The following is a 21,364-nucleotide window of genomic DNA, read 5'->3' as shown; positions in this document are numbered from 1 at the left end:
ATATGCGGTCCATACAAACCTCCGCATAGATTATCTCAGTTACTATCTCAGTACGATAGGAGTGTTTGGTCACTCAGTTGGTCAGGGTCATCGGAGGTCACCTTCGCTCCTCATATACACAGCACGAAGAATTGTTCCTCATTAATACCTTGTAGAATATCATCTGCGCCTAGGGTTTTGTTGGGGCGATATCAGGTGATATTAGCCGCCCACAATGGCGAATTTAAAGGTTTACCCCCGGCTGATTTCTGCTACTAAAATCAGCTTCTAGCCTTTGTGCTAAGATCTTTTCGATTTTAAAAGTTCTTATACGTTTAACAGCGTATAGCAAGTCATTGACTTGCATCGTTGTTTACGAATTTGTGTTGAATTACTGCGTAATCGCGGTAGCCTGGTTCGGGGCTACACCTTCTCCGATACCAGGAGGCGTTAGCGCTGACTTGAACATTTTTTCCTGCGTTGATTGGTTACCTTTTTTCGAACGTGTAATGCTGTAATAATGTTGACAGTGTAATGATCCTTCCCGACATCGTCTCTCGCACGATTGTCTCCCCATACTCCTCGGTACTCATGCCGTCACCTTAATGTTGTTACCCATTTGATGTTGGTGCTGGTGCAGGAATCCATCGTCGGTGCAGTCATCGTCACTACAGTCATCAATCAAGAGTTTTAGTACAGTGGCTATGATCGGACAAGGTGGGTACGCAATTGTGAGAGTTGTCAAGCATAAGGTAACCGGAAGAGTGTTTGCGTTGAAGCAGATTGCGAAATGCGACTTCCAGCATCCCAGTCAACTGCGAATGGCGGTGACCGAAGCGGAGATTTTACATAGTCGACTGTGCGATAGAAAGGTTCTACCTACGGGAGACATAGCTCGGCAGGTGATGTTATATGGACGTGAGTATTTTCCAGACTTTTACGGTGCTTGGCATGATGCGCACTTCATATATTTCCTTATGGAGTATTTGCCGGGTGGCGACTTAATGAAGCATTTAATGGATTTCGAAATATTCCCAGAGGATGTTACCAAATACTACATTGCCCAGCTAGCTGTAGCTGTAGGCTACCTACATGAGACCCTAGGATATGCCCATCGTGATCTAAAACCGGACAATATACTATTTGATGTTAATGGGAACGTAAAGTTGCTTGACTTTGGTTTGTCTAGAGCACTACCCCCTCAAGACCCCCATACAATGAGACGAGCGATGACGGAGAGGTTCCGTTCTGCTGTTGGCACGCCAGATTATATGGCCCCAGAGGTTCATCGAGCGGAACATACCCATACCCGAACGGTTGACTGGTGGTCCGTAAGACGCACTGTTCAGCCACATACTTGTGTTTAGTTAGGAATAATTATGTACGAAATGCTATATGGAGGACCTCCTTTGTCAGATCGACACCACAGACCTGAGCAGACTGCTCGACTTATTAGACAGTAACACGCTTTGCACCTTCCGGTTGTTTGCCCTTGTCCTTTGCCCTTGTCCTTTGCCCTTATCCCTTGTCATTATCCTTCCATCCTCAGCTGGAAGGAATATATGACGTCCTGGCCGGGCCACCCAAGGGTGTCAGATGAAGCAAAAGACTTTATGCTCCAGTAAGAAGAATACTTCTCCCACGGGGTTCCTTGCCACGGGGTTCCTTGCCACGGGGTTCCTTCCCACGGGGTTCTGTCCATCATCGTTACGCGTATTAGCTTAATCGCGGAGAACGAGGACCGATATCAAACTGTGGAGGAGCTTCTCGCGCACCCTTGGCTACGCGGGGTAGAAATCAGGACTTTACGGAACAAAGTATGTCCTCCCTTTCTCTTCCCTGTACTCTTCCTCTTTCAGAAAGCACCCATTGTTCCGAAAACAACGGGCGCGGAAGATGTCCAAAATTTCGACAGTTTCTCCATGTCGAGGCTAAAAGAGGTAAGACATCGGGCATAGAGCTAGTGTGTAATCACGTGTGTGCAATCACGTGTGTGCAATCACGTGTGTGTATCCTTTAGTGGGAAATGCAAAAGCGCAAAATGACTGTCCGCCAAGATGTTGCAGCGATTCTTCGTGAACAACGCTTGATTCCGCAGTCGCGAAGCAGCGCGTACAGATCAACGGCAACCCAGATCCCGACACAGGCATCCGGTACTCTGCCCGGACAATTTACAGGGGTGTTAAAACACTTACAGCGTCGAGTGCTTCGTGATACCCAGGAGAAAGAGAACCAGTTATGCACTGACCGGCAAACCGATGGGCCCCAATACTTGGTCTTGCATGCCACGCAACCTGGAACGTGGGAAAAAAGCCAGCGAGAGTTAGGCCATACGCGTGTACCGAGGGCAGTACGAGGATGTATGACCGAACGCGGTATTCGCTGTAATTACAATCCCATATGAATCGGACTACCCAGTCGGGATACCCAGTCGGGATACCCAGTCGGGATACCCAGTCGGGATACCGAGTTTGACTCCAAGTTTGGCTATGACCAAGTTAGGCGAATGTGTGTCGAGTACAACCCATTTTGATGGCACAAATGTATTGGCACAAATGTATTGGCACAAGTGTGTGTTATAGCACAAGTGTGTGTTGTAGCACAAGAACGTTGGCAAAAAACATTGTGCAACGCTGTCAGTTCAGATTGGGCCGTTAAAATGGTGCCTGTTCAGATAGTGACGGTTGGTTCGTCATCCGAAACTGACGAGGAGGCTACAGTTGTCCTTTCATCTGCAGCCGCAATGTACTGCAGGACACTGAGGGCCCAGCCATCGTCGTCTACGTTGGGGGCCACCACCTTGGCAGCCTTTCTGACTTCTGGGGAAGCGTTACCCATGGCTATCGAATGAGGAAATTGAGCGAGCATCTCAAGGTCATTGTCTCCGTCGCCAATCACTAGAACCTCCGCTTCTTTGTATTTGAGCAAATTACAGAGTGCGCGCACACCTTGGGCTTTAGTACATCCGTTTGATAGTATCAACACATTGGACGTTCCTCCTACAAATGCCGGGCACCGTGGAAATGCAGTTCGAACCAATTGCTGAACACAAACAAGAGCATCAGCTGAATCGGAGGAAATTGCGAACGCCAGGATTTGATCATTATATCGTTTGCGTATCTCATCCACAGAATCTACTACCGTCAAACTGTTATAGACAAGCTGCTCACGACGACCAATGTCCAAATCCGTGGTATCTGAATAGAATTGAGACAGGCCTTGAATTCCAATATTGATTCTTATTCCCGCTTTCTTGAGCAATCGCAAATACTCATATATTACACTGCATACTTCGAGGTCGAAAGTTGAAACTGAAAAGAGCTATGGAGGTGAAAAGGATGGACTGGAGGAAAAGCGCGGCACGTGAGGTGACAGGGTAAGAAGTGCGTACGCAAAATCGACTGGTTATCACGATCTTTCAGTACAGAACCGTCACAGAAAACCCCGGGATACGGCTTCAAGTCGCCACTATAAGCACTCAAAGTCGAAATTAATGACTCCACCGGCCTTCCGGTTGCAACGTACACCGGTATACCGGCATTTTCCAAGGTTTTCTTGGCACTCCAAAACGATGAGGGTATTCCTTGTGGCGCTAGAATAGTGCCATCGAAATCGCTTATTACCGCACGAATACCCATATAAAAATTATTAATTAAACCCCCGTCCAAAAAGCACGCGTGCGCGCGTTTTATGGAGTTGGATAACAGTCGTTTTATCTCATTTGTGGCGCGAACGCTGAGTCCGTCAGTGGCGTTGATTGCTTTGGGGATAATGGGTGGTAGTGTTGAGGTAATTTGTTGATTGAATTTGATATCAAAGGTATAGCCAGAACAAGCTGTTTGGGACACATGTCAGGAAGCGTTGGAATATGCATCATATAAGCTGGCCGGATCTGCGGTTGATATCGACGGAATATGTTCCGTCTGCAAAGTCGCATCATTCCCGGTGGCTGTAACGGACTTGCTTGATGTGGTTCGCTGTGCTCTGAATCATGCCGATTGGAATCCTTCTGACGCCCGTTACCCGCCAGTGGATGGACCCCAGTTTGTCCAAATGAAGTCTACTGCGATCCAGTCTATTGGAAACGGTTTTAGCACTATGTTGAATCACTTATTGACATCGGTTAAATCAGCTTTAAGCAGTCAAACAATAGTTACGGGACCTTTACCGGATGTCACAGCTGCTGTGCCGGAGTTGGGTACCAATGCGATATCAGGCGGAGAAGCCGGTGCTGTTGAATTTGCCGGTTTATTTCCCAAAATGATCGGTCCAGAAGTTATCGTTCCGCATCAAATAAATGGTCTGATTATTAATGAGTTGACGTCGATTCGTTCATCATCTGAGTCTGGAGAATATCAAAGAGACACTCAACCGCCTTTAGTATCCTTCGAGCTAGCTAAACTAGGTGACGATACAGCGGGTCGGGACCTGGAAGAGCGGATTTCAGCATTACAGAGTCGGCAAGACATGTTGCGACAAAATGTTGCGATACTAAGAAATCAGCTGGGGAGACTTCAGACTGTACGGGCGAGACTAATTGGTGAAGCCGGCCCGATGCTGGATTTGTCCGGCACGCTACTATCACAGTTAACGGACAAGCTTGGCCAGTCTTTCGGACCGCCTCTGAGCGGCGCATTCGACAATTGGTCTCCTGCAAATGGCGACTTGGCAATAATAAAATCTACCGATACCATAGGTAATTCCGCTGAGCATTACGGGTTGGAAGCGTTCAATGATGGTGACCCAATCAGTCAGCTAACTCACGCCATTCGGAACCAAATGAGAATCGATTAGATGGGGTGCGATGCGCGTAACGACTCTTGCGGTTCTTGGTTGCCGCGCGTTGGAGCATGGATTTGAATGGCCTAAGTTGGTTGGCCGCGGAACAAGAGAACTCGAGGGCTCCAAAAACAATGGGGTTAGACTAGTGGACGTATCGGACCGTTGTGTGCCAACTTTGGATGCAGGAGTGGTTTTGAGAAATCGGCTGCTCATTGCCAGGGAGCTCATGCGCCAACTTTCAAGCCAAGGGGTAGACCTGGCTAACGAATATCTGGTTAGGTCGAGGGAGCATCAACTCGCGAAGCTATCACCATCCTCGACTATGCACCCGGATCCTGTTACGGTTACTAAGGATGAGCTGGCAAAAAAGCGTGCGGTACAATTGGCAAAGGCAGTAAGGAAGAATCCCGCTTTGTTGGAACCTCCTTATCGCGAATCTTTTGTACCTGAGCCACGGCCAACATGGATCAGTAGAATCAATGGTCTCAAGGGCCCCGTGGAGATGATGATTTCCTCTTTCTATTCTGGTGGGGAATGGGTACGTTACTTACCGAAACCCGTCAATGGAGAAGACCCAGCAATGAAATACCGACGTCGAAAAAAAGTTCCTTTGCCCGCGTCTGGGTTAGTCTCAGATACAATGGCCATACTCGGTGGCCGCACAACGGTCCATTGCTTCCCACCGGATCAGGACATTCAGAAGATGACGGGTCGCAAGATGCCCTTCCCGATCCGAGCAGAAGCCAAAAGCGTATTGGTCAGCCACCACGGAATCGGTCAGGATTTGCCGGACATGGCGGGATTCGTGAAGACATTATGCCACATGGTTCAGAACGCTGTAACCAACACTGGTGTGGATCCAGTGTATCTCTCAACGGGTGGAATCGTAGCTGTGGTTCCATACACGTGCAAGCTACGCACTAACATGGATGACAATTTATTGACCCAAGTTTTCAATCTCAACCTTGTATTTTCCCTGGAGATCTTCCTTCCAAATCATACGGCTCAAGACACGGCCTTGAAGTCATTAGAGCGTTCCATTACAGCTGGCGATCATGGATCACTCTTCGATCGTGATGGTGCAAACTGGCGCAGTTATAAAACATTACCCGAACGTTCGGTTCCTCTAAAGTCCGTGACAGGCTATAAGTATCGAGATGAGTGGGTGGGACAGCTCCTGTCAAAGGCCGACCAAAATGACTATTACTGCACTTTGGAAAGGCTGTGGGAATCTGCAACTCCGTCCATGATAGAAAGGGCTGCAGGGTTCAATGGAGCTGCCGTGTGTATAAACCCGGCAGGTATTGAGACCGCCGACCACTATATCTTACCATTTCTGGGCTACTACTACGAGGAGATGACATTGACACTTAACAAACTGGTGGCAGAAGGTACAGGCATCTATATATGTAATAACGGACGGTGGGAGCAGTACTCTGTAGGTTTCTGGACAAGATTGAAAAAACGATTTTGGAGACCTACCAGCACTGTTGATACAGCATGGAATGATTGCCGAGAGTCTCAGAGGAACACACAGTACAGAAAATCTGCCCTTGGAAAACAACTCCCATCCCCGCTTAAAATAACTTGGAGTCAGGAAACACTATGACTCATTCGTTGAGCTACAACTCATTGTCCACAGCTACAACTCATTGTTACCCATATCAATATTATTGACCGGCGCCATCTCTTGCTCTGCCATCTCTTGCTCTGCCATCTCTTGCTCTGCCATCTCTTGCTCCGCCATCTCTTGCTCGTCCCCTTTATCTGGTGAAGCATTATTTTCGGCTGTCGGTGGGGGATTGAGTTGCGAAGAATGTCTGCCCTCCTTGCACAATTTAACGTTAGCTTTTAGCTCATCACGGACATCGTATTCGCACGCTCTCCAGCACCTGCTCTGCCACATTTCGTTGAGACAATTGCAGTCGTTGACACAGAACTCCATGAATTCTTCAGTGTCCTGAAATTCACAATGTTTAACACAAATTTCCCAGTGGCGGGCCAGTCGCTCTTCTGGTGAGAGGAAGGCATCAAGATTCGCATTGGTTGTGACCTCGGTACTATTTCCACCTAGTTTGGTATGTCCCCATTCGAGGATATCAATAAAGGCCCCTACGCCAGCTTCCGTGACATCGCTTAGTGAATGAGTCTCGCTGAGTTTGTAGAAAGAAGCCGCCGTGAGGACCGCGGCAAACGCCCGAACGGCGACCATAAGCCAGTCGTCATCGCGCTGTTTGTATGAGTACAAAGGCTGGAAAGATTCAATGACTCCAGCGTCTTCATCGAACAGATTTGGAAGGAACCAAAAGTCTCGACCACAGAACCAAAGACCAACAAAGAGCACCAAACGTATTACAACACAGAAAAGAAGAATAGTCAGCAGTACCACCGTCAGGTACCAAGTAGCAATCTTCGCGCCAAATGGCCAGATTGGAAACATGCAGAAAATAAGGACCACCGCGATCGTTCCTCCCAATAGCGCTAGAGAATACGCATTCTGGGCCTCATAGTTGATTGCATAAAACCCATCCGGAGTAAACGTCTGGTCTCTAGCTATCTTCACCCTCCGAGGCCATTTTGAGTTATCTCTTAGATGAGCCGGAATTTGAGACTGATCCAGATTCGGTAAAGGCGCATGATCCGTCTTCGCAATCAAACCTGATTGCACTAACAACTGCCCCAATGCGCTAGCTATAGCTACCGCTTCACCATTCAAATCAATGCCCACACGAAGGCAAAGGCACTCATGTCTTTTCAAGATTTCGGATTTATGCTCATTAATATGTTTCATGTAGTCAATACCTCGAAAATATTCCACTGCCTTTGTTCCTACTTCCACAGCTTCACGCGTTTTCAATGACTTCAATACATCATTTACTAAGAAGACATTTTCGAAGAACACATGTGTGCGAAACAAGGTGTGCGAAACAAGGTGTGACCGTTCATGTGAATAACAGTTAGGTAGACGTCTTCGTAGACGTCTTCTGTGCTGGTTGTGCTATCTACGGAAAGCTTCAGCGTCTTTGTCCCAATTGCTATCTCGATGGCGGTTGCTGGAGCTGCAGCATCCTGACGCCATGATTTATTCAAAAGGAAAAAAGTCAAACGACGTCAGGTGTCAAACCACCGTCAGGTGTCAAACGACGTCAGGTGTCAAACGACGTCAGGTGCCTTGAACGTTATAGCTTTGGATAGCTCGGTTGATGTTTGCAGAACCTCATGGGTGGTAGCTTTACGTTCTAGTTCGTAAACAACATGGAACCTGTAGTCGTCATCATTGGGCTTAGCTATGACAATAACATGGTCGAATAGATTGATTTCCTCAGTCAGATTGTGTTTATTGACCCAGGCGTTTTTGTCTGGGCAATAAGTGAACGGTTCTCGAATTGGACAGACGGAGTCGACGGCTACGGTAGGGCAAGTAAGCACTAGTCCATTGGCTCTCATGCCGGTGACAACGCAATGAAGTTTGACTTCCTTTCCTATTTTGGAAAAGAGTCGGTAAGCAAAATATTCGGCAGATGCACGCTGACAATATTGCGCGTTCATATGCTTTTCGCTCATCTTCTCGCACTGGTGGCTGACCATAAGTTGATTACCTTGTGATGTTGTGAGACTCTCCCAATTTATCGCAGCCGCGAGGAGCCGATGTACCATGACGTCAGCATATCGACGAATAGGGGACGTGAAGTGAGTGTACAGATTGGTAGCTAGTGCGTAATGCCGTCTGGACTCTGGATCTGTGATATCACCAGTACAAAAGTACACAGCACGGTTCATACATTGCACCGTTATTTGTCTCACCAACTTGTTGAACAACGGGTCGTCAGGTATGGAACATGAGTCCAAAGACTTGGCGAGATGCTTGCTGGAATTGAATTCAAGATGAAAACCTTTTGTTTTCAATACAGCAGCCAACTGTTTCAATGAATCACCCTTGGGCGCAGGATGCCTACGTAGAACCGAACACTGCGGAAACGATTGTGCTATTTTGATAGCAACCGATATGTTAGCTAAAAGCATGAACTCCTCGATTAGCCAATGAGTGTCGTAATGCTCATAAGCCTCCACCTTCTCCGGATCTTCTTCATTCACAATCTCATCATTGTCATTTTTCCGTTTCCGAAAAGTAAATTTCGACTCATTACTAGCCAGCTCAAGACCACCTCGTTGCATTCTGTTCGATCGTAACACCTTGGCTAGCCGATCCAATACTCGAAGTCGGACTGCTATAGGATCCTCTCGTCGCCCCTCAACAGGCCGTTCTGCTATTTTTTGAACACCAGACCTTTTTCGTTTCTTCTTCGCCTCGTGCGTCGTCTCGTTCGCCGTCTCGTTCGCCGCTTCGTTCGTTGCCTCGGTCCTTGCCCCCGTGCCATCGATGATTTTTTGAGCTTGCTCGTAGGTAAATGCGGCTACACTATGAATCACGGTTTTGAAGAATTTGGTCCGTACAATCTTTGCATCAGGCGTCATTTCCCAAAACACTGAGAAACATAGACGGTCGCGACCCGACCGTAGCGAGCACAAATCAGCAGACAGAAGCTTCGGCAACATGTCCGTCCGCTGGTTAACCAAGTAAATGGTAGTGCAACGTTCCGCCGCCTCTTTGTCGAGTGCGGAGTCTCCACGAACGTAGTGGGTAACATCCGCGATATGCACCCCCACCTCGACGTTTCCGTTGGGTAGAAACTTGACGCTTAATGCATCGTCAATGTCAACACAGGTAGGCGGATCAATAGAGCAAGTCCACACGCCCTCATTGTTTGGGTCTATCTCGCATTCCTCTAAGCGTGGATTTTGCAATCGCTTCTGGCTAACAACAGCATAATTCTGGTCCCTTTCTTCCGCCCAATTGCTTAAAGGCACAGGTCTACTGGGAGCAATCGTGTACAGGCAAGGCGTACCAAGTAAATCGGTTTCCTGTGCTGACAATTTTTCTTCCACTCCATTACGCGTATCACGACACAAATCACACGGGCAATACTTTAGTCTCAAGTCAATTCGCCTACTCACTTCCGTCTCAATGATATCCTCAGAGGGTAGACAGGCCATTGCAGCCCTCGTAAACGGCCTCGTTATCACATTATGCTCCCTGAGTATTACCTTGCACTCGGTATCGATATCATTCACAGGACCCAAATCCTCTATCCAGTGCCCCTCAGGCAACAGGCTATCACGCTTCCAATCATCATACACGAATACCAAACGCCTCTCTTCTCGGTCACTCAAGCCTACAGACCACTTAACCATCACCGGAGGCAGTCCTGCATTCACCGGCACTAGCTCACGGTGAGACAATTCGTATCGGTCATTCAACACTTTGTTTCGCAACCGTAATGTACCGCAGTAGGCCCCCGGACTTCTCCGTAAAATAGCAACTACTCTGCCAAATATTACTGACGAATCTATATCAGGATGAGCGGGCCCCACATCAGTCCCTACTTCAGGTCTTATTTCAGAGTCATCCACCATTACGCTGTCAACCATTCTGCTACTCACATCGAATCTCGCTGCGCCAAAGGATGCAAGGTCAGAGGACACATGATTCGAGGACACATGATCCGAGGACACATGATCCGAGGACACATGATTCGAGGACACATGATTCGAGGACACATGATCCGAGGACACATGATCCGAGGATGCAGAGTCACTAATAAAAAACGACTCTGTTCCCTCCAGCTTGTGCCAGTCTCTATAAACGGCGCGCAGGTTTGCCCCCATATCAGGTGTAAGAATTTCCACGATGACTGTGTCCCTGTTCATTGCGCGATTGATATTGAGCGCCCCCACAATCTGGATCTCCATGCCACTCTCGCCCACGTTGCTAACTCCAGTATCGGCGTTGGACTTGCTCCGTATCACAACCCGACCTTGCATACAAGATTTTCGATCGGTAACCAACGTACCTCTAAACGCCTTCTTCGTGTGGATAAGACTAGCTATTAAATTGCTCCCGTAATACGGAGGATACAGCGGTCTGTTGGCTGTCTGAATTGTATCGTCGTTAGCTGCATCATCGTCGTCATCATCGTATACGATCTTTGCGTTCACATTTCCTGCCTTCGACCACTCGGCTTGTAGGGGACTGGTGAGCATAAATTCCTGCATCGTTACTACCGATACCTGATCTGATAGGTGAAGAAGGTCATTTAGTTTCTGTCTTCGTTCATTGTTTGAAGTCAAGATTTTGGCTTTGCCTAATTCCACGTGACCTACGTCGCCACCACTACCAACGTCGCCCCGATTTAGTTCCAAATGGCGGCAGTACCACTCGGCAACTGTGACGAAGGACCGCAACAGGTGCTCCTCTTTGGTCTCTCCATCAATTGCTGCAACATGGGTATCAGCACTCACGCTGTCAGGATACAAATAAAATGCTCGGTCTTCCCCCAGCACTTCCTGCACGTCGAAGTTCTTCTGGCCTTTGAAGAATCGTCGTCTTCTGCTCATGTCTCGTTCAATGCGGCACAACTTGAGGAGCTTCAGATAGACACGCACATTCAACCTACGTATTAACTCCAAATGAGACTCTATCACTACGCCATTGTTAATGGCCGGCTCATCCCACAAAAAGTCTGCACAATTCAGCGCAACAGGCAAATCCAACAGCCAAATGGAATGGTCGGCTGTAAGGCGTCGGTCATTTGCCACCTTGCCATTGGACGACTCCAGAGCAGCATTACACAATCTACATTGGTGAATTCCGCATGGCAAGTTCTCCTGCAAATACATATCCTCCAATTCAGTGCGGAGTCGTCCCCTCGCGTTTGCTTTGATGCATACAACCGGCAATTCGTCCCTCCCTTCAGGTTCGTAGGCTTCTGCCTGACATATTGCATTCAAGATAGTATCCATGACATCAGTTTTTTTTAACTGCCCCCAACTGCTTTGTTGGATAGCAAATTCTTATGCCCGCCAGGTATGGTGGACACTGTTTGTGAAGGCAGAACACAGCAACGAATGTGGGCTATTGTCTGGTGAGCGCGGGGCGATGGGGACTGCGGGTGGAGTGGCACATCGGGGGTGACTTAATATTTTTTCCCGAATGTCTACTCTCTGTTCTGCCATTAATAAGGCGCTGCAGTTGGCGCCAAGCGGAGCCACTGAAATGCCATACGGCACTGCAGGCTTCCGATGTGAAGCGTCCAAGTTGCCCCACGCGATGGTGCGTTGCGGGATGTTGGCGGTGGTGCGGTCATTGTGTCATGGAGGTTTGCCAGTGGGTGTGTGCGTGACTGCCTCACACAACCCAGCCTCGGATAATGGGGTGAAGATTGTGGAGCCAGATGGCGGCATGTTGGTACCAGCTTTCGAGAAGTATGTGACTGACTTGGTGAATTCTCGGACGCCGTTCGCTGTGCTTGAGGCTCTGGTGCGCGAAGCGTGCCATGTGGAACTTTCGACCGCGAGCGAAGACTTGTTCAAGCGCTGCCGTGTTGTGGTCGCTTGCGACACGCGTCCTTCCTCGCCAACACTTACTGAACTGGTCACCTGCGCTGTGAAAGCGCTTGGCGCCTCCGTGGTCAATGTAGGAGTGGCCACTACGCCTATGTTGCACTGGATCGTCGCTACGCGCCACAACGATGTCAACGCCGCAAAACGTACACCCGAGGAACTCCACGAGGCCTACTACACCTTCTGGGCCGAGAAGGCGCGCGCGTTCGCCAAACTCGTCGGCGAGGGGCAGGAACTGCGCCTTTACGCGGACGCCGCTTGCGGCGTCGGCGCCAGCGCCTTCGAAGGGCTTCGGCCGGCATTCGAGGCTCTGAATTGCCAGCTCGAAGTGCGCAACACCGCACCCACCCCCACCCTCGCTCTCAACGATCACTGCGGCGCCGAGTTTGTGCAGAAAAGCCGCAAGCTGCCAGCCAACTTTGGCGCTAGTGCGGGCGACGCTCCCGGTGCCGCGTGCGTCGCCGTTGACGGCGATGCTGACCGCGTAGTCTTCTTCACAATCCCGCCGGCTGCTGACGAAGAGAAGCCTCTCGCAACTTTGATTGATGGCGACCGGATCGCCGCCGTCCTCGGCACAGCCCTGCTCAAAATGCTCAAGGAGGTTGAAGCCAGCAGCCCGAACCCCGCCAAGGGCCGCTTGAGCTTCGCTGTCGTGCAGACCGGCTACGCCAACTCAGCGTCCTCACAGTTCCTGATGAACCTGCCGCTGCCCAGTTCCGTCACGCTCCAGGTGCCCATCACCAAGACCGGCGTGAAAAACGTGCACCACAAAGCCGTACAGTTCGACATCGGCATCTACTTCGAATCCAATGGCCACGGCACTGTTACCCACAACGCGGACGCACTCGCCGCCTGGGCACAGGCGCTAGGAGTAGCAGACAAACAACCATTCCTGGTTCTGAAGGACTTCTTGGACTTGATTGATGAGTACGTCGGAGATGCCATTATTGACGCACTTGCCACGATTGGCGCCCTCCGCTATCTCAACTACAACTTTGATAATATGCTCAGTCTATACGAGGACTTGAAAGTCGTCCAGAACAAGGTGCCCCTCCCCCGTGCGGTTCTCAACACCCTAAAATCACACCCCGAACATGAGCTATACTTGGTGGAGCCGCAGGACTTGCAAGACAAGATTAACGCCATAGTCCAGGCCCACCCCGGTGCAAGGGCTTTCGTTCGGGCTTCCGGAACTGAAGATGCCTGCAGAATTTACAGCGAGCACGCGGAACAAAACGTGGCCGAACAGATAGCCCGCGAGCTCGCTGGCTTGCTGGAGCAGCTTTAAACGATTTTTCATTAACCTATTTTTAGGATGTACCAGAGCCGTTTTCAGATCGTGTTCTTCACCATTACAATGCTGGGAGTGGTGGGTTCCTTCAATGGTCTCAATGCTCTTGGTAAAAAATACAAACACGTCTTCGACTTTGTCCGAGATAGTATAGTGGCTAGTATTTCCGCCTGTCACGCGGAAGACCCGGGTTCAATTCCCGGTCTCGGAGATTATATTTTGTAGGCGGTGGTGGCCAGTCGGACCATATGACATCGACTAAGATTCAGACAATCTACAATTTGACATTGGCGGTATGCGGGTGGCTGGGAGGTCGTGTGTTCAATACATTAGGTCCAAGACTTACGGTAACCATCTCGGGCTTATGTTACGGGGTGTATGTGGCGGCAATAATAGGTGTGAATTACTGTCACTGGAATCGTTACTTGGTTTACCCGGCGGGGATCATGATTGGGTTGGGCGCTTCATTGATGTGGACCGTGTTCGGTGTAATGTCATTCGCTTATCCTGTCAACCGTCAGCAAGCCTTTCTGTTTCTATGGACTTGCTTGAACTTAGGATCCTTTGCTCTGGGTTGTTGTGGTATGATACAAAGACCGAGCAATGCATCAGGACTGTCCTTAGTTAGCTATCTAGTTATTTTATCGGTGATGATGCTGTGTACAGGAGGTGCTGCCATATTGCTGAAGCCATTATCTAAGATCAAGCGCAGTGATGGTACGATAGTAGGTGAAGCTACCACATCAGGACATGACAAACCTTTAACGATAGCCGAAGCTGTTGCAGACGAGTGGCCAATTCTTGCATTGATGCTACCCATGTTCCTGTCACCCAATAGTCACTATGCTTTCCTGTTTAATGGACTGAATGCTCAATATTTTAATGTAAGATCAAGAAGCTTGAATACGGCAATCTACTCCGGAGTTCGGATCCCAGGTTCCTTAGCTATATTGCAGTTGTTCAAGAAAGCTTCTACAACCATGGCAGGAATTTATGTGACTGCCTTGATTACAGGATCTACTTTCTTAGTAGCTCATATCACTATCTTCAATACCTTTGGAAATGTAAATCCGAAACCAGATCCTAAGCGTATTGATGCTTTCACTGAACGATATCATGCATTCCTACTGATCGCATGTTTCATCAATTTTGGTCTATTAGATAGTGTATCTCAAACGCTAAGTAAGTCATCTACCTCTCTTCATTTACTTATCGTAGTGTATGTGGTGTTAGGTCGTTTGAGTGGAAACGATGTTCGGAAGACTGCAATATATTCCGGCTTGTATAAAGGTATTCAGGCCATTGGGGTGAGTTTATATTGGGGGTTGGATTGGATGTTAACGGACATGGCCATTGATAAGTTTTCACGGTATCGGATTCATTGGTTGAGCTTAACCTTACAATGGTGTGTTGCGATACCCACGGCATTGGTAGCATTGTTGTTATTCCACAAGCATGTCATGTGCAGAGTATGCGGAAGCGAACAAGTTAGCAAGCCTCTATGTAACGACTGCCGATGTCTATATGAAAAGACCTGTGGTTCATGCGACGCATGTTTAATAACAGAAAAACTCAGCTTGGCGGATTGAGGAGGCGGATGACGAGCTCCATGACGCTTGTGAGCAATCACGCCCGGGAGCAAACACGAGCAAACACGAGCAAACACGAGCAAACACTTTAGGCGACATGAAAAATTCAAGCCCGCATCGCGTTCTTCAAAACGTCATACGCTTGTGAGTGGTTCGCATTAGGAGAAGCGGCCACTGTGTCCTGATTGGCCCAGAAATCTGCAGAATCGAAACAGTCGTGACCGTTTTTATCCTTGATTTTGGGATCAGCTCCATTTTGAAGAAGTAAATCAATAACCCCGGGAGAGCCCTTGCAAACAGCTATATGTAAAGGCGTCATGCCACTCAACTTCTCCGCCGTATTCACGTCTTGCCGTGCCTCAGTTGTTAACAACTCCTTGACTGCCTCCTCATTTCTGTGATAGCATGCTATATGTAGTGGAGTTTCTCCGTTCTTCGTTTGAGCTTTAACGTTCGCCTGATTTTGAATCAAGAACTTCACGGCCTCGATATTACCTTTTTTTTGCACCGCGAAGTGCAGAGCTGTCATATTGAAATCCTACAAAGCAGAATAACCCGTAGAACAGCCCATTCGTGTATACAGTCCTGCGGTTGCGTGCGTACCCGTGGTCAGGGTGCGCTCCAAAGACATGGGTGTAATCACTCCACAGTGTGGATCATACCCCGTGCTTTTCGTTAATGACATCCTCCATTTTGTTCTTCTTGCTTTTCGCCTCCTTCTTCAGGCACTCTCTCATTTTATCAATGTTGCCATTATATGCGGCATCAGAGAATGTGGAGAAATGATCGTTCTTAGTCTTCTTGCCCCCACAACACGCCATCGTTGATCTCAAAATATTTCTTCGACAAAAAAGGGTGTGTGTCACACACACAATGTCTATTCCGCGATTCCCGTCCACCGATGACGACGACACCATACCGTCACACAGCACACTTTCCCCGCACGTTGTTTCCCCCCACTCCATCTACGTTGCTTCCAAAGAGACGTCGCCGAGGCGGCTGCAACTTGCCACACAACGCATCAACGACTTTAACCACCTAACGGCTGTAGAGGAAAGACAGACGAATAGCGAGACGGCGAGTGAAATCCACGGTCATACGCACCGTAGCAAGCAAACCGTCAGTGACACCGCGGTACTTAAAGAAAATTCGGGAAGGAAACCAACACGTATTAACCCGTTCTCAGATGCGGTTTCAAGACGTAGAGTTTCAGCTAATTCTTCGATAGCTGGTCACTCGATGGCCGATCACTCGATGGCCGATCACTCGATGGCCGGTCACTCGATAGCTGGACACTCACTGACCGGGCACTCGATGACTGGACACCGCATGACTGGACACTGGATGACCGGACATTCGATGGCCGACCATGGGAGTCATTTGGCAGTTGACGGACTTGGCGTGCGCCAGTTAGAAGGTGCTCGATCAGGAGTTGACAGGGTGCCGGGTAACATCTCAGGAATTGCGACTCACTCAGGGGTTCCAAGTACTCATTCAGGAGTTGCAAGTTACAGATCAATTGACGTTGATTTTTTAAGCGTCTTGGATCAGGGTCCCACTTCAATGAGGCGCCCGGAGAGTTTGTATGCTGAAGGAAAATCAACTACTGCAATACACTTTTACGAGCCTATACTCGTTAAGGAGATCCCTCTACGAAATGATGGGTCGTCCCAATTGAATTTTATTTGCTGCCATGATGGAGAACGCGCATCTGGTGGCTTATTAACTAAGACACGGTCAACTGAATGTATCAAGTGTGAACTAAAGATTTGCGAGCTAAGCATACCAGGACTCGTCTCCGATTCTGAATGGTCGAGATACTTGGAAATTCTCAGATATGTAGCCATAGAATATCCTGAACTTATTGACTATGTTATTAATCTTACTGAGTATTTGGTTCTTAATTATTCCAATGAGAGATTTAAGATCATTAAAATCCATATCAATCATTTATTTGCCATAATCGCGTTCGTATTCATACACACACACCACCCCCCCCCCCCCCTTACCCGCCCCTTCCCCCCCTACCACTGGACATATTGCTAACACCAATTTAGATGGAGCGCTACGCCACTAGAGCCCTTGTTCAGAATGCTGTTGAATTTGATTGACAATCGCGGTTAGATCACATAGCACACGAAATAGGTGCATAATTAATTACGCTGAACTAACGTATTATTTTAGGGGACGTTCCAGTTGAAGAAATTCGGCGACTTGTAATTGACTCGTGGAAGAAGTACTTTAATAAATTGATCGAAAAAACGGAGTAGGAAACTGATGTGCGTGCGTGGTAGAAACATAGTGGTGGTAGAAACATAGTGGTGGTAGAAGCATAGTGGTGCACTGTTAGGGTAACGACAGGCATTGTTAATCTTGGTTTGGCAGAATAGTTACCAAGCTTATTGACTGGTATGGTTCCGAAGGATCTTCCGAATGTTGGGCGGCTTTAAGCTCTAATTGGTTTCCTAAGGAGGAACTGTTCACTGCTTGGGTAACCGCCTTACGCCGACAACTGCAAGGACCGCCCGCTTGCAGGCAACGAATAGAGAAAGAGTTGATTGAAGTACAGGAAAATCTCTACAGCGATTTTGACTACCGCAATGAATTCCATGCTGTTCAGGTCAGTCATGAGGACAGGTCATTATTCGAGCGGGCTAAAAGACTCCTGGAGTTACACAGGCTAATGAACGTGGCGGATGTCAGCACTAGTGCGAAGGCAGGAACTCTTGATGACATCAAAGTTCTAGTTGCTTTTTCACACCCATCTCTCCATCAGAACTACGTCTCCTGGTGTCGATACTTATCAAGAACCATTCAGGTACGACTGCTTCTTCAGTTCCCTTCCCCACGGCTGTTTTCGTCCTGACCTATTTGTCTTGACCTATTTGTCCTGACCTATTTGTCTTGACCTATTTGTCTTGACCTATTTGTCTTGACCTATTTGTCCTGACCTGTTTTGTTGTTCCAGGCTATCATTCTCTGCAGTGCTGCAACTACAATGATTCCCAACCTGAGGGATGTGACTAGGCTAGTGTATGACATCTTTGTTGTCTTATTTGCGAGAACGAAATGTGCTTCCTTAAAGTCAGCCGCTTACGTCACGTTAAGTGAAGTTCTCAAATTCGGTTGTAAGAATCACTATGCGAAAACGACTGACAATATCCCGGCCGAACACGTGGTATTGATTTTCTGATATCGAATCATTACAGTGTCTGAATTGGTTGGTTTGGAAGTGATGGATATATTGTCAAACCATTATGGTTTTGTCCTTCCAGAAGGTGTGTTACGAACACGACGTATGGCGGTTACTGGTTTTGAACAGGAGTGTTGTAAGGAGTTGAGATATATTGTGGATTATCAACGACGTCTGCTTGATCAGCAAAATAGTTTGATAGCCCGGTTAACTTCTGGTTGTCGGCATGATGACCCCCAACGACGTCTGAGTCTTGCCGAGCCCAGTGTACCTAACCACTCGGAAGGTTTACATTGGGATCCGCCTGCTGCGGGATTGGATCCGCCTGCTGCGGGATTGGATCCGCCTGCTGCGGGATTGGATCCGCCTGCTGCGGGATTGGATCCGCCTGCTGCGGGATTGGATCCGCCTGCTGCGGGATTGAATAATGTGTTTCGCATGACATCGATTGACAAGAAGACGGCCACTGATAAGACGCCAATTGACAAAGGAACGTCATCGAAAAAATGTGGTGCTGGAGTGGAGCCCGGGGTTGCGTTACCAGATGGATTAGAGGATGATAAGATCTTATTGGGAGTACGCAAAAGTATCCAAAAATTAATCATACCCTGGTCGGAAAATAGTCTTCCATATAACAGAAGACGCCTTTGCGGTTTGAAGAATTTGGGCAACACTTGCTACATGAATTCTGTAATACAGGCGTTAAATATTATCGACTTGTTTGTTATCAATTTGCAGAGATATACCAGGACCGATCGCAGGCATTCCTCATCAATTGATCGGGCCCCAACGGTGGGTTGTTCCACTACAATAAGTGGTACAACAACAATGAGTTATTCACCCACTGTATCCCGAAGAGGAGGAGTTGATGACGGAGGAATTGATGACGGAGGAATTGATGACGGAGGAATTGATGACGACATATTGATGAATTTGAAATTGTTATTTGCGGAAATTTCTAATTCGCCACCATTGGGACGACCATCCCAAGGAATTGACCCAGGACGGTTCTACAAGTGCATAGACCAACAACGATTTCGTCGTGGTGTACAGCATGATAGTTTGGAATTTCTTCAGTATTTATTTGATTCACTAGGAGGATGTGAAAGTCCGTTGATAAGGAATACATTTGCGGGTAGCCAACAGCACTCCATGACATGCACGTCATGTGGTTATAAAAGTCAAATGAATGAAACGTTTATTGACTTAGTCAGTAGGCCGTGTAATGAGGGTTCTGGAGGTCAACATGATGTCACAGAAGGTTTATTTTATGGTGAAGAGATCTTGACGGATTATTTTTGCGAGTGTTGTAAGACACAGACGGACACCATTAAGGTCAGCAATGTCATTTCACCTCCAGCCTATCTTATAATAGTGTTGAGTTCCTCTCATTGGGTCAATGGCCGTCATATGAAGGTTGGAAACCGACGGGTAATACCTACTACTTTTACACATAAAGTTTCCGGCATTTTCCTATCATACGAGCTAGTGGCCACCGTGGTGCACCAAGGTAATGAAACAGACTCAGGACACTACTACACCGTGGTAGCACACGACGAGTCCGTCTACGTTATGGATGACATTACTGTCAAGCCAGTTATACCAGACTTAAAATCAAGTGTTCGTAAGTCGACCGATAGTACCAAGACAACCGATAGTACCAAGACAACCTCCAATAACAAACTACTTTATGACTATGTAAATCGCGCCAAAACACCGTACATCTTATGGTATAAATGCACAAGCGTTCCGCCCTCGGACGAACTGATAGCGCTCTGACTTTGAGGTCATATTGCCCGCGCCGTCATATTGCCCGCGACGTCATATTGCCCGCGCCGTAACAGACCCGCTATGGTAGTAGTAAACCCATGGATACGTCGCTGGGGTGCCTGGATTCAAAGGACGGCTCTAAAACAATGACGGTATTTGAATGGCCGTGATTCCGGACGGTATTTGAATAATACCCTTTTTTGTAATGGCGAAACACAAAAGTATGTTTGCGCACACTTACACCGCCATCAAGAACTCGGAACTCATCTTTCCGAGATGCACACAGGTTCTAACGTCCACTTTCTGTAGGCAGGAAACCTGGTCACAGGGCTACACCGGTGCTCCAGAAGGCTTCCGCGTCTGGCCTCGATGAGGCTGCGCCACCTGACGTGCAAACGCCTCTTGAAGACAACCACGCGGCAGACGGGCTGCAACTTGTCCAGGACATCACTCAGGCGGTACTGGATGGAACGTTCACCCTCCCGGTTCACGGTCCGTCTAGTGACTCTTCCGCTGACTCTTCAACTCCAACTCAATCAGCAACCCGCACTGACCCAACGCAGGAGGAAGACTTTCTTCCCATTCGTGAAACTGTACCAGAAGCACCTGTGCCAGAAGCCGCGGCACCAGAAGCCGCTGCACCAGAAGCCGCTGCACCAGAAGCCGCTGCACCAGAAGCCGATGGGTCGGAAAGTGAGGACGTCGAAGCCAAGGCTCAATCCGGGGAAGGAGAGACTGGGAGTGGGGATGTCGCTGTGAGTCCAGACGACCTGGATGACGAGGTGTTCAAGTCCGCCCAAGCACCGGCCGATTCGTCGGTGCCGACGGTGGGAAACGTTCCTGGTTTTCTTGACCGCGGTGCCCCTGAGGTCGTTTCCGAAGAAGGCTCCGCGGCCCCGGTGTTAGGTGAGGGCGGTCGCGCAGATACGTCAGTGGTTGAACAGAAAGGCTCCTTGGGAATGGTGCCGAGAATGGTTCAGGAGTTTGACTTGGAGAAATGGGACAAGGAAAAACGGGCGTTCGAAGACAGGATTTCGCAGTTACTAATTGCCGACGGTCAGGCTCGTATGGACATAAGTAACTTGGAGGCGCAACTGGCTGCCATCAAGTCCGAATCGGAGCAGACTGCGAAAGAAGTTATGTTGCTCACAAAAGACAAGGCCAAGTTGCAGGAAGATTTAGAGCAAGCTTCGAGAGAAGCGGAGGCACTGAAACGGGAGATGGAGAAGCAATCCGCTGCCACCAGGTCCGAATCGGAGCAGGCGGAGAAAGAAGTTATGTCGCTCACAAAAGACAAGG

The 21,364-nt window shown here is 48.5% G+C and overlaps 12 protein-coding genes and 1 non-coding gene across 13 annotated transcripts; 9 read left to right on the top strand and 4 right to left on the bottom strand.

Annotated features, from left to right (window-relative positions):
• Window positions 1-683: 683 nt before the first annotated feature.
• GNI_129670 (putative serine/threonine protein kinase) lies at window positions 684-1,442 on the top strand (the record flags this gene model as incomplete). The annotated part of the gene is made up of 2 exons (XM_011133822.1): window positions 684-1,310; window positions 1,347-1,442. 2 exons carry the CDS (start codon window positions 684-686, stop codon window positions 1,440-1,442), a joined length of 723 nt encoding a protein of 240 aa, XP_011132124.1.
• A 1,207-nt stretch (window positions 1,443-2,649) lies between these two features.
• Window positions 2,650-3,617, bottom strand: GNI_129660 (putative haloacid dehalogenase-like hydrolase; the record flags this gene model as incomplete). Its single annotated transcript, XM_011133821.1, has 2 exons — window positions 2,650-3,290; window positions 3,371-3,617. 2 exons carry the CDS (start codon window positions 3,615-3,617, stop codon window positions 2,650-2,652), a joined length of 888 nt encoding a protein of 295 aa, XP_011132123.1.
• Window positions 3,618-4,032: 415 nt separating this feature from the next.
• GNI_129650 (hypothetical protein) lies at window positions 4,033-4,773 on the top strand (the record flags this gene model as incomplete). The annotated part of the gene is made up of 1 exon (XM_011133820.1): window positions 4,033-4,773. The coding sequence occupies one exon, from the start codon at window positions 4,033-4,035 to the stop codon at window positions 4,771-4,773; it is 741 nt and encodes a 246-aa protein (XP_011132122.1).
• Window positions 4,774-5,401: 628 nt separating this feature from the next.
• GNI_129640 (hypothetical protein) lies at window positions 5,402-6,370 on the top strand (the record flags this gene model as incomplete). Its single annotated transcript, XM_011133819.1, has 1 exon — window positions 5,402-6,370. One exon carries the CDS (start codon window positions 5,402-5,404, stop codon window positions 6,368-6,370), a length of 969 nt encoding a protein of 322 aa, XP_011132121.1.
• Window positions 6,371-6,403: 33 nt separating this feature from the next.
• On the bottom strand, window positions 6,404-7,840 carry GNI_129630 (putative translocation protein Sec62; the record flags this gene model as incomplete). The annotated part of the gene is made up of 2 exons (XM_011133818.1): window positions 6,404-7,638; window positions 7,768-7,840. 2 exons carry the CDS (start codon window positions 7,838-7,840, stop codon window positions 6,404-6,406), a joined length of 1,308 nt encoding a protein of 435 aa, XP_011132120.1.
• Window positions 7,841-7,914: 74 nt separating this feature from the next.
• On the bottom strand, window positions 7,915-11,622 carry GNI_129620 (RNB-like protein; the record flags this gene model as incomplete). Its single annotated transcript, XM_011133817.1, has 1 exon — window positions 7,915-11,622. The coding sequence occupies one exon, from the start codon at window positions 11,620-11,622 to the stop codon at window positions 7,915-7,917; it is 3,708 nt and encodes a 1,235-aa protein (XP_011132119.1).
• A 190-nt stretch (window positions 11,623-11,812) lies between these two features.
• On the top strand, window positions 11,813-13,510 carry GNI_129610 (phosphoacetylglucosamine mutase; the record flags this gene model as incomplete). The annotated part of the gene is made up of 1 exon (XM_011133816.1): window positions 11,813-13,510. One exon carries the CDS (start codon window positions 11,813-11,815, stop codon window positions 13,508-13,510), a length of 1,698 nt encoding a protein of 565 aa, XP_011132118.1.
• Window positions 13,511-13,537: 27 nt separating this feature from the next.
• On the top strand, window positions 13,538-15,102 carry GNI_129590 (ion channel regulatory protein UNC-93; the record flags this gene model as incomplete). The annotated part of the gene is made up of 3 exons (XM_011133815.1): window positions 13,538-13,673; window positions 13,739-14,695; window positions 14,732-15,102. The coding sequence occupies 3 exons, from the start codon at window positions 13,538-13,540 to the stop codon at window positions 15,100-15,102; spliced, it is 1,464 nt and encodes a 487-aa protein (XP_011132117.1).
• GNI_129600 lies at window positions 13,653-13,724 on the top strand. The gene has a single exon. It is a non-coding gene; the product is annotated as a tRNA-Asp (tRNA).
• A 106-nt stretch (window positions 15,103-15,208) lies between the features above and the next one.
• GNI_129580 (ankyrin repeat protein) lies at window positions 15,209-15,923 on the bottom strand (the record flags this gene model as incomplete). Its single annotated transcript, XM_011133814.1, has 2 exons — window positions 15,209-15,640; window positions 15,765-15,923. The coding sequence occupies 2 exons, from the start codon at window positions 15,921-15,923 to the stop codon at window positions 15,209-15,211; spliced, it is 591 nt and encodes a 196-aa protein (XP_011132116.1).
• A 742-nt stretch (window positions 15,924-16,665) lies between these two features.
• GNI_129570 (hypothetical protein) lies at window positions 16,666-17,968 on the top strand (the record flags this gene model as incomplete). Its single annotated transcript, XM_011133813.1, has 2 exons — window positions 16,666-17,069; window positions 17,488-17,968. 2 exons carry the CDS (start codon window positions 16,666-16,668, stop codon window positions 17,966-17,968), a joined length of 885 nt encoding a protein of 294 aa, XP_011132115.1.
• A 132-nt stretch (window positions 17,969-18,100) lies between these two features.
• Window positions 18,101-20,074, top strand: GNI_129560 (ubiquitin carboxyl-terminal hydrolase; the record flags this gene model as incomplete). The annotated part of the gene is made up of 2 exons (XM_011133812.1): window positions 18,101-18,230; window positions 18,312-20,074. 2 exons carry the CDS (start codon window positions 18,101-18,103, stop codon window positions 20,072-20,074), a joined length of 1,893 nt encoding a protein of 630 aa, XP_011132114.1.
• A 196-nt stretch (window positions 20,075-20,270) lies between these two features.
• GNI_129550 (hypothetical protein) lies at window positions 20,271-21,277 on the top strand (the record flags this gene model as incomplete). Its single annotated transcript, XM_011133811.1, has 3 exons — window positions 20,271-20,286; window positions 20,375-21,201; window positions 21,248-21,277. The coding sequence occupies 3 exons, from the start codon at window positions 20,271-20,273 to the stop codon at window positions 21,275-21,277; spliced, it is 873 nt and encodes a 290-aa protein (XP_011132113.1).
• Window positions 21,278-21,364: the final 87 nt, after the last annotated feature.

Source organism: Gregarina niphandrodes, assembly GCF_000223845.1.
Source record: "Gregarina niphandrodes unplaced genomic scaffold scaffold00032, whole genome shotgun sequence".
NCBI lineage: Eukaryota > Apicomplexa > Conoidasida > Eugregarinorida > Gregarinidae > Gregarina > Gregarina niphandrodes.
Note: the sequence above shows the minus strand (reverse complement) of the source record. Positions and strands in the feature narration are given on the sequence as shown.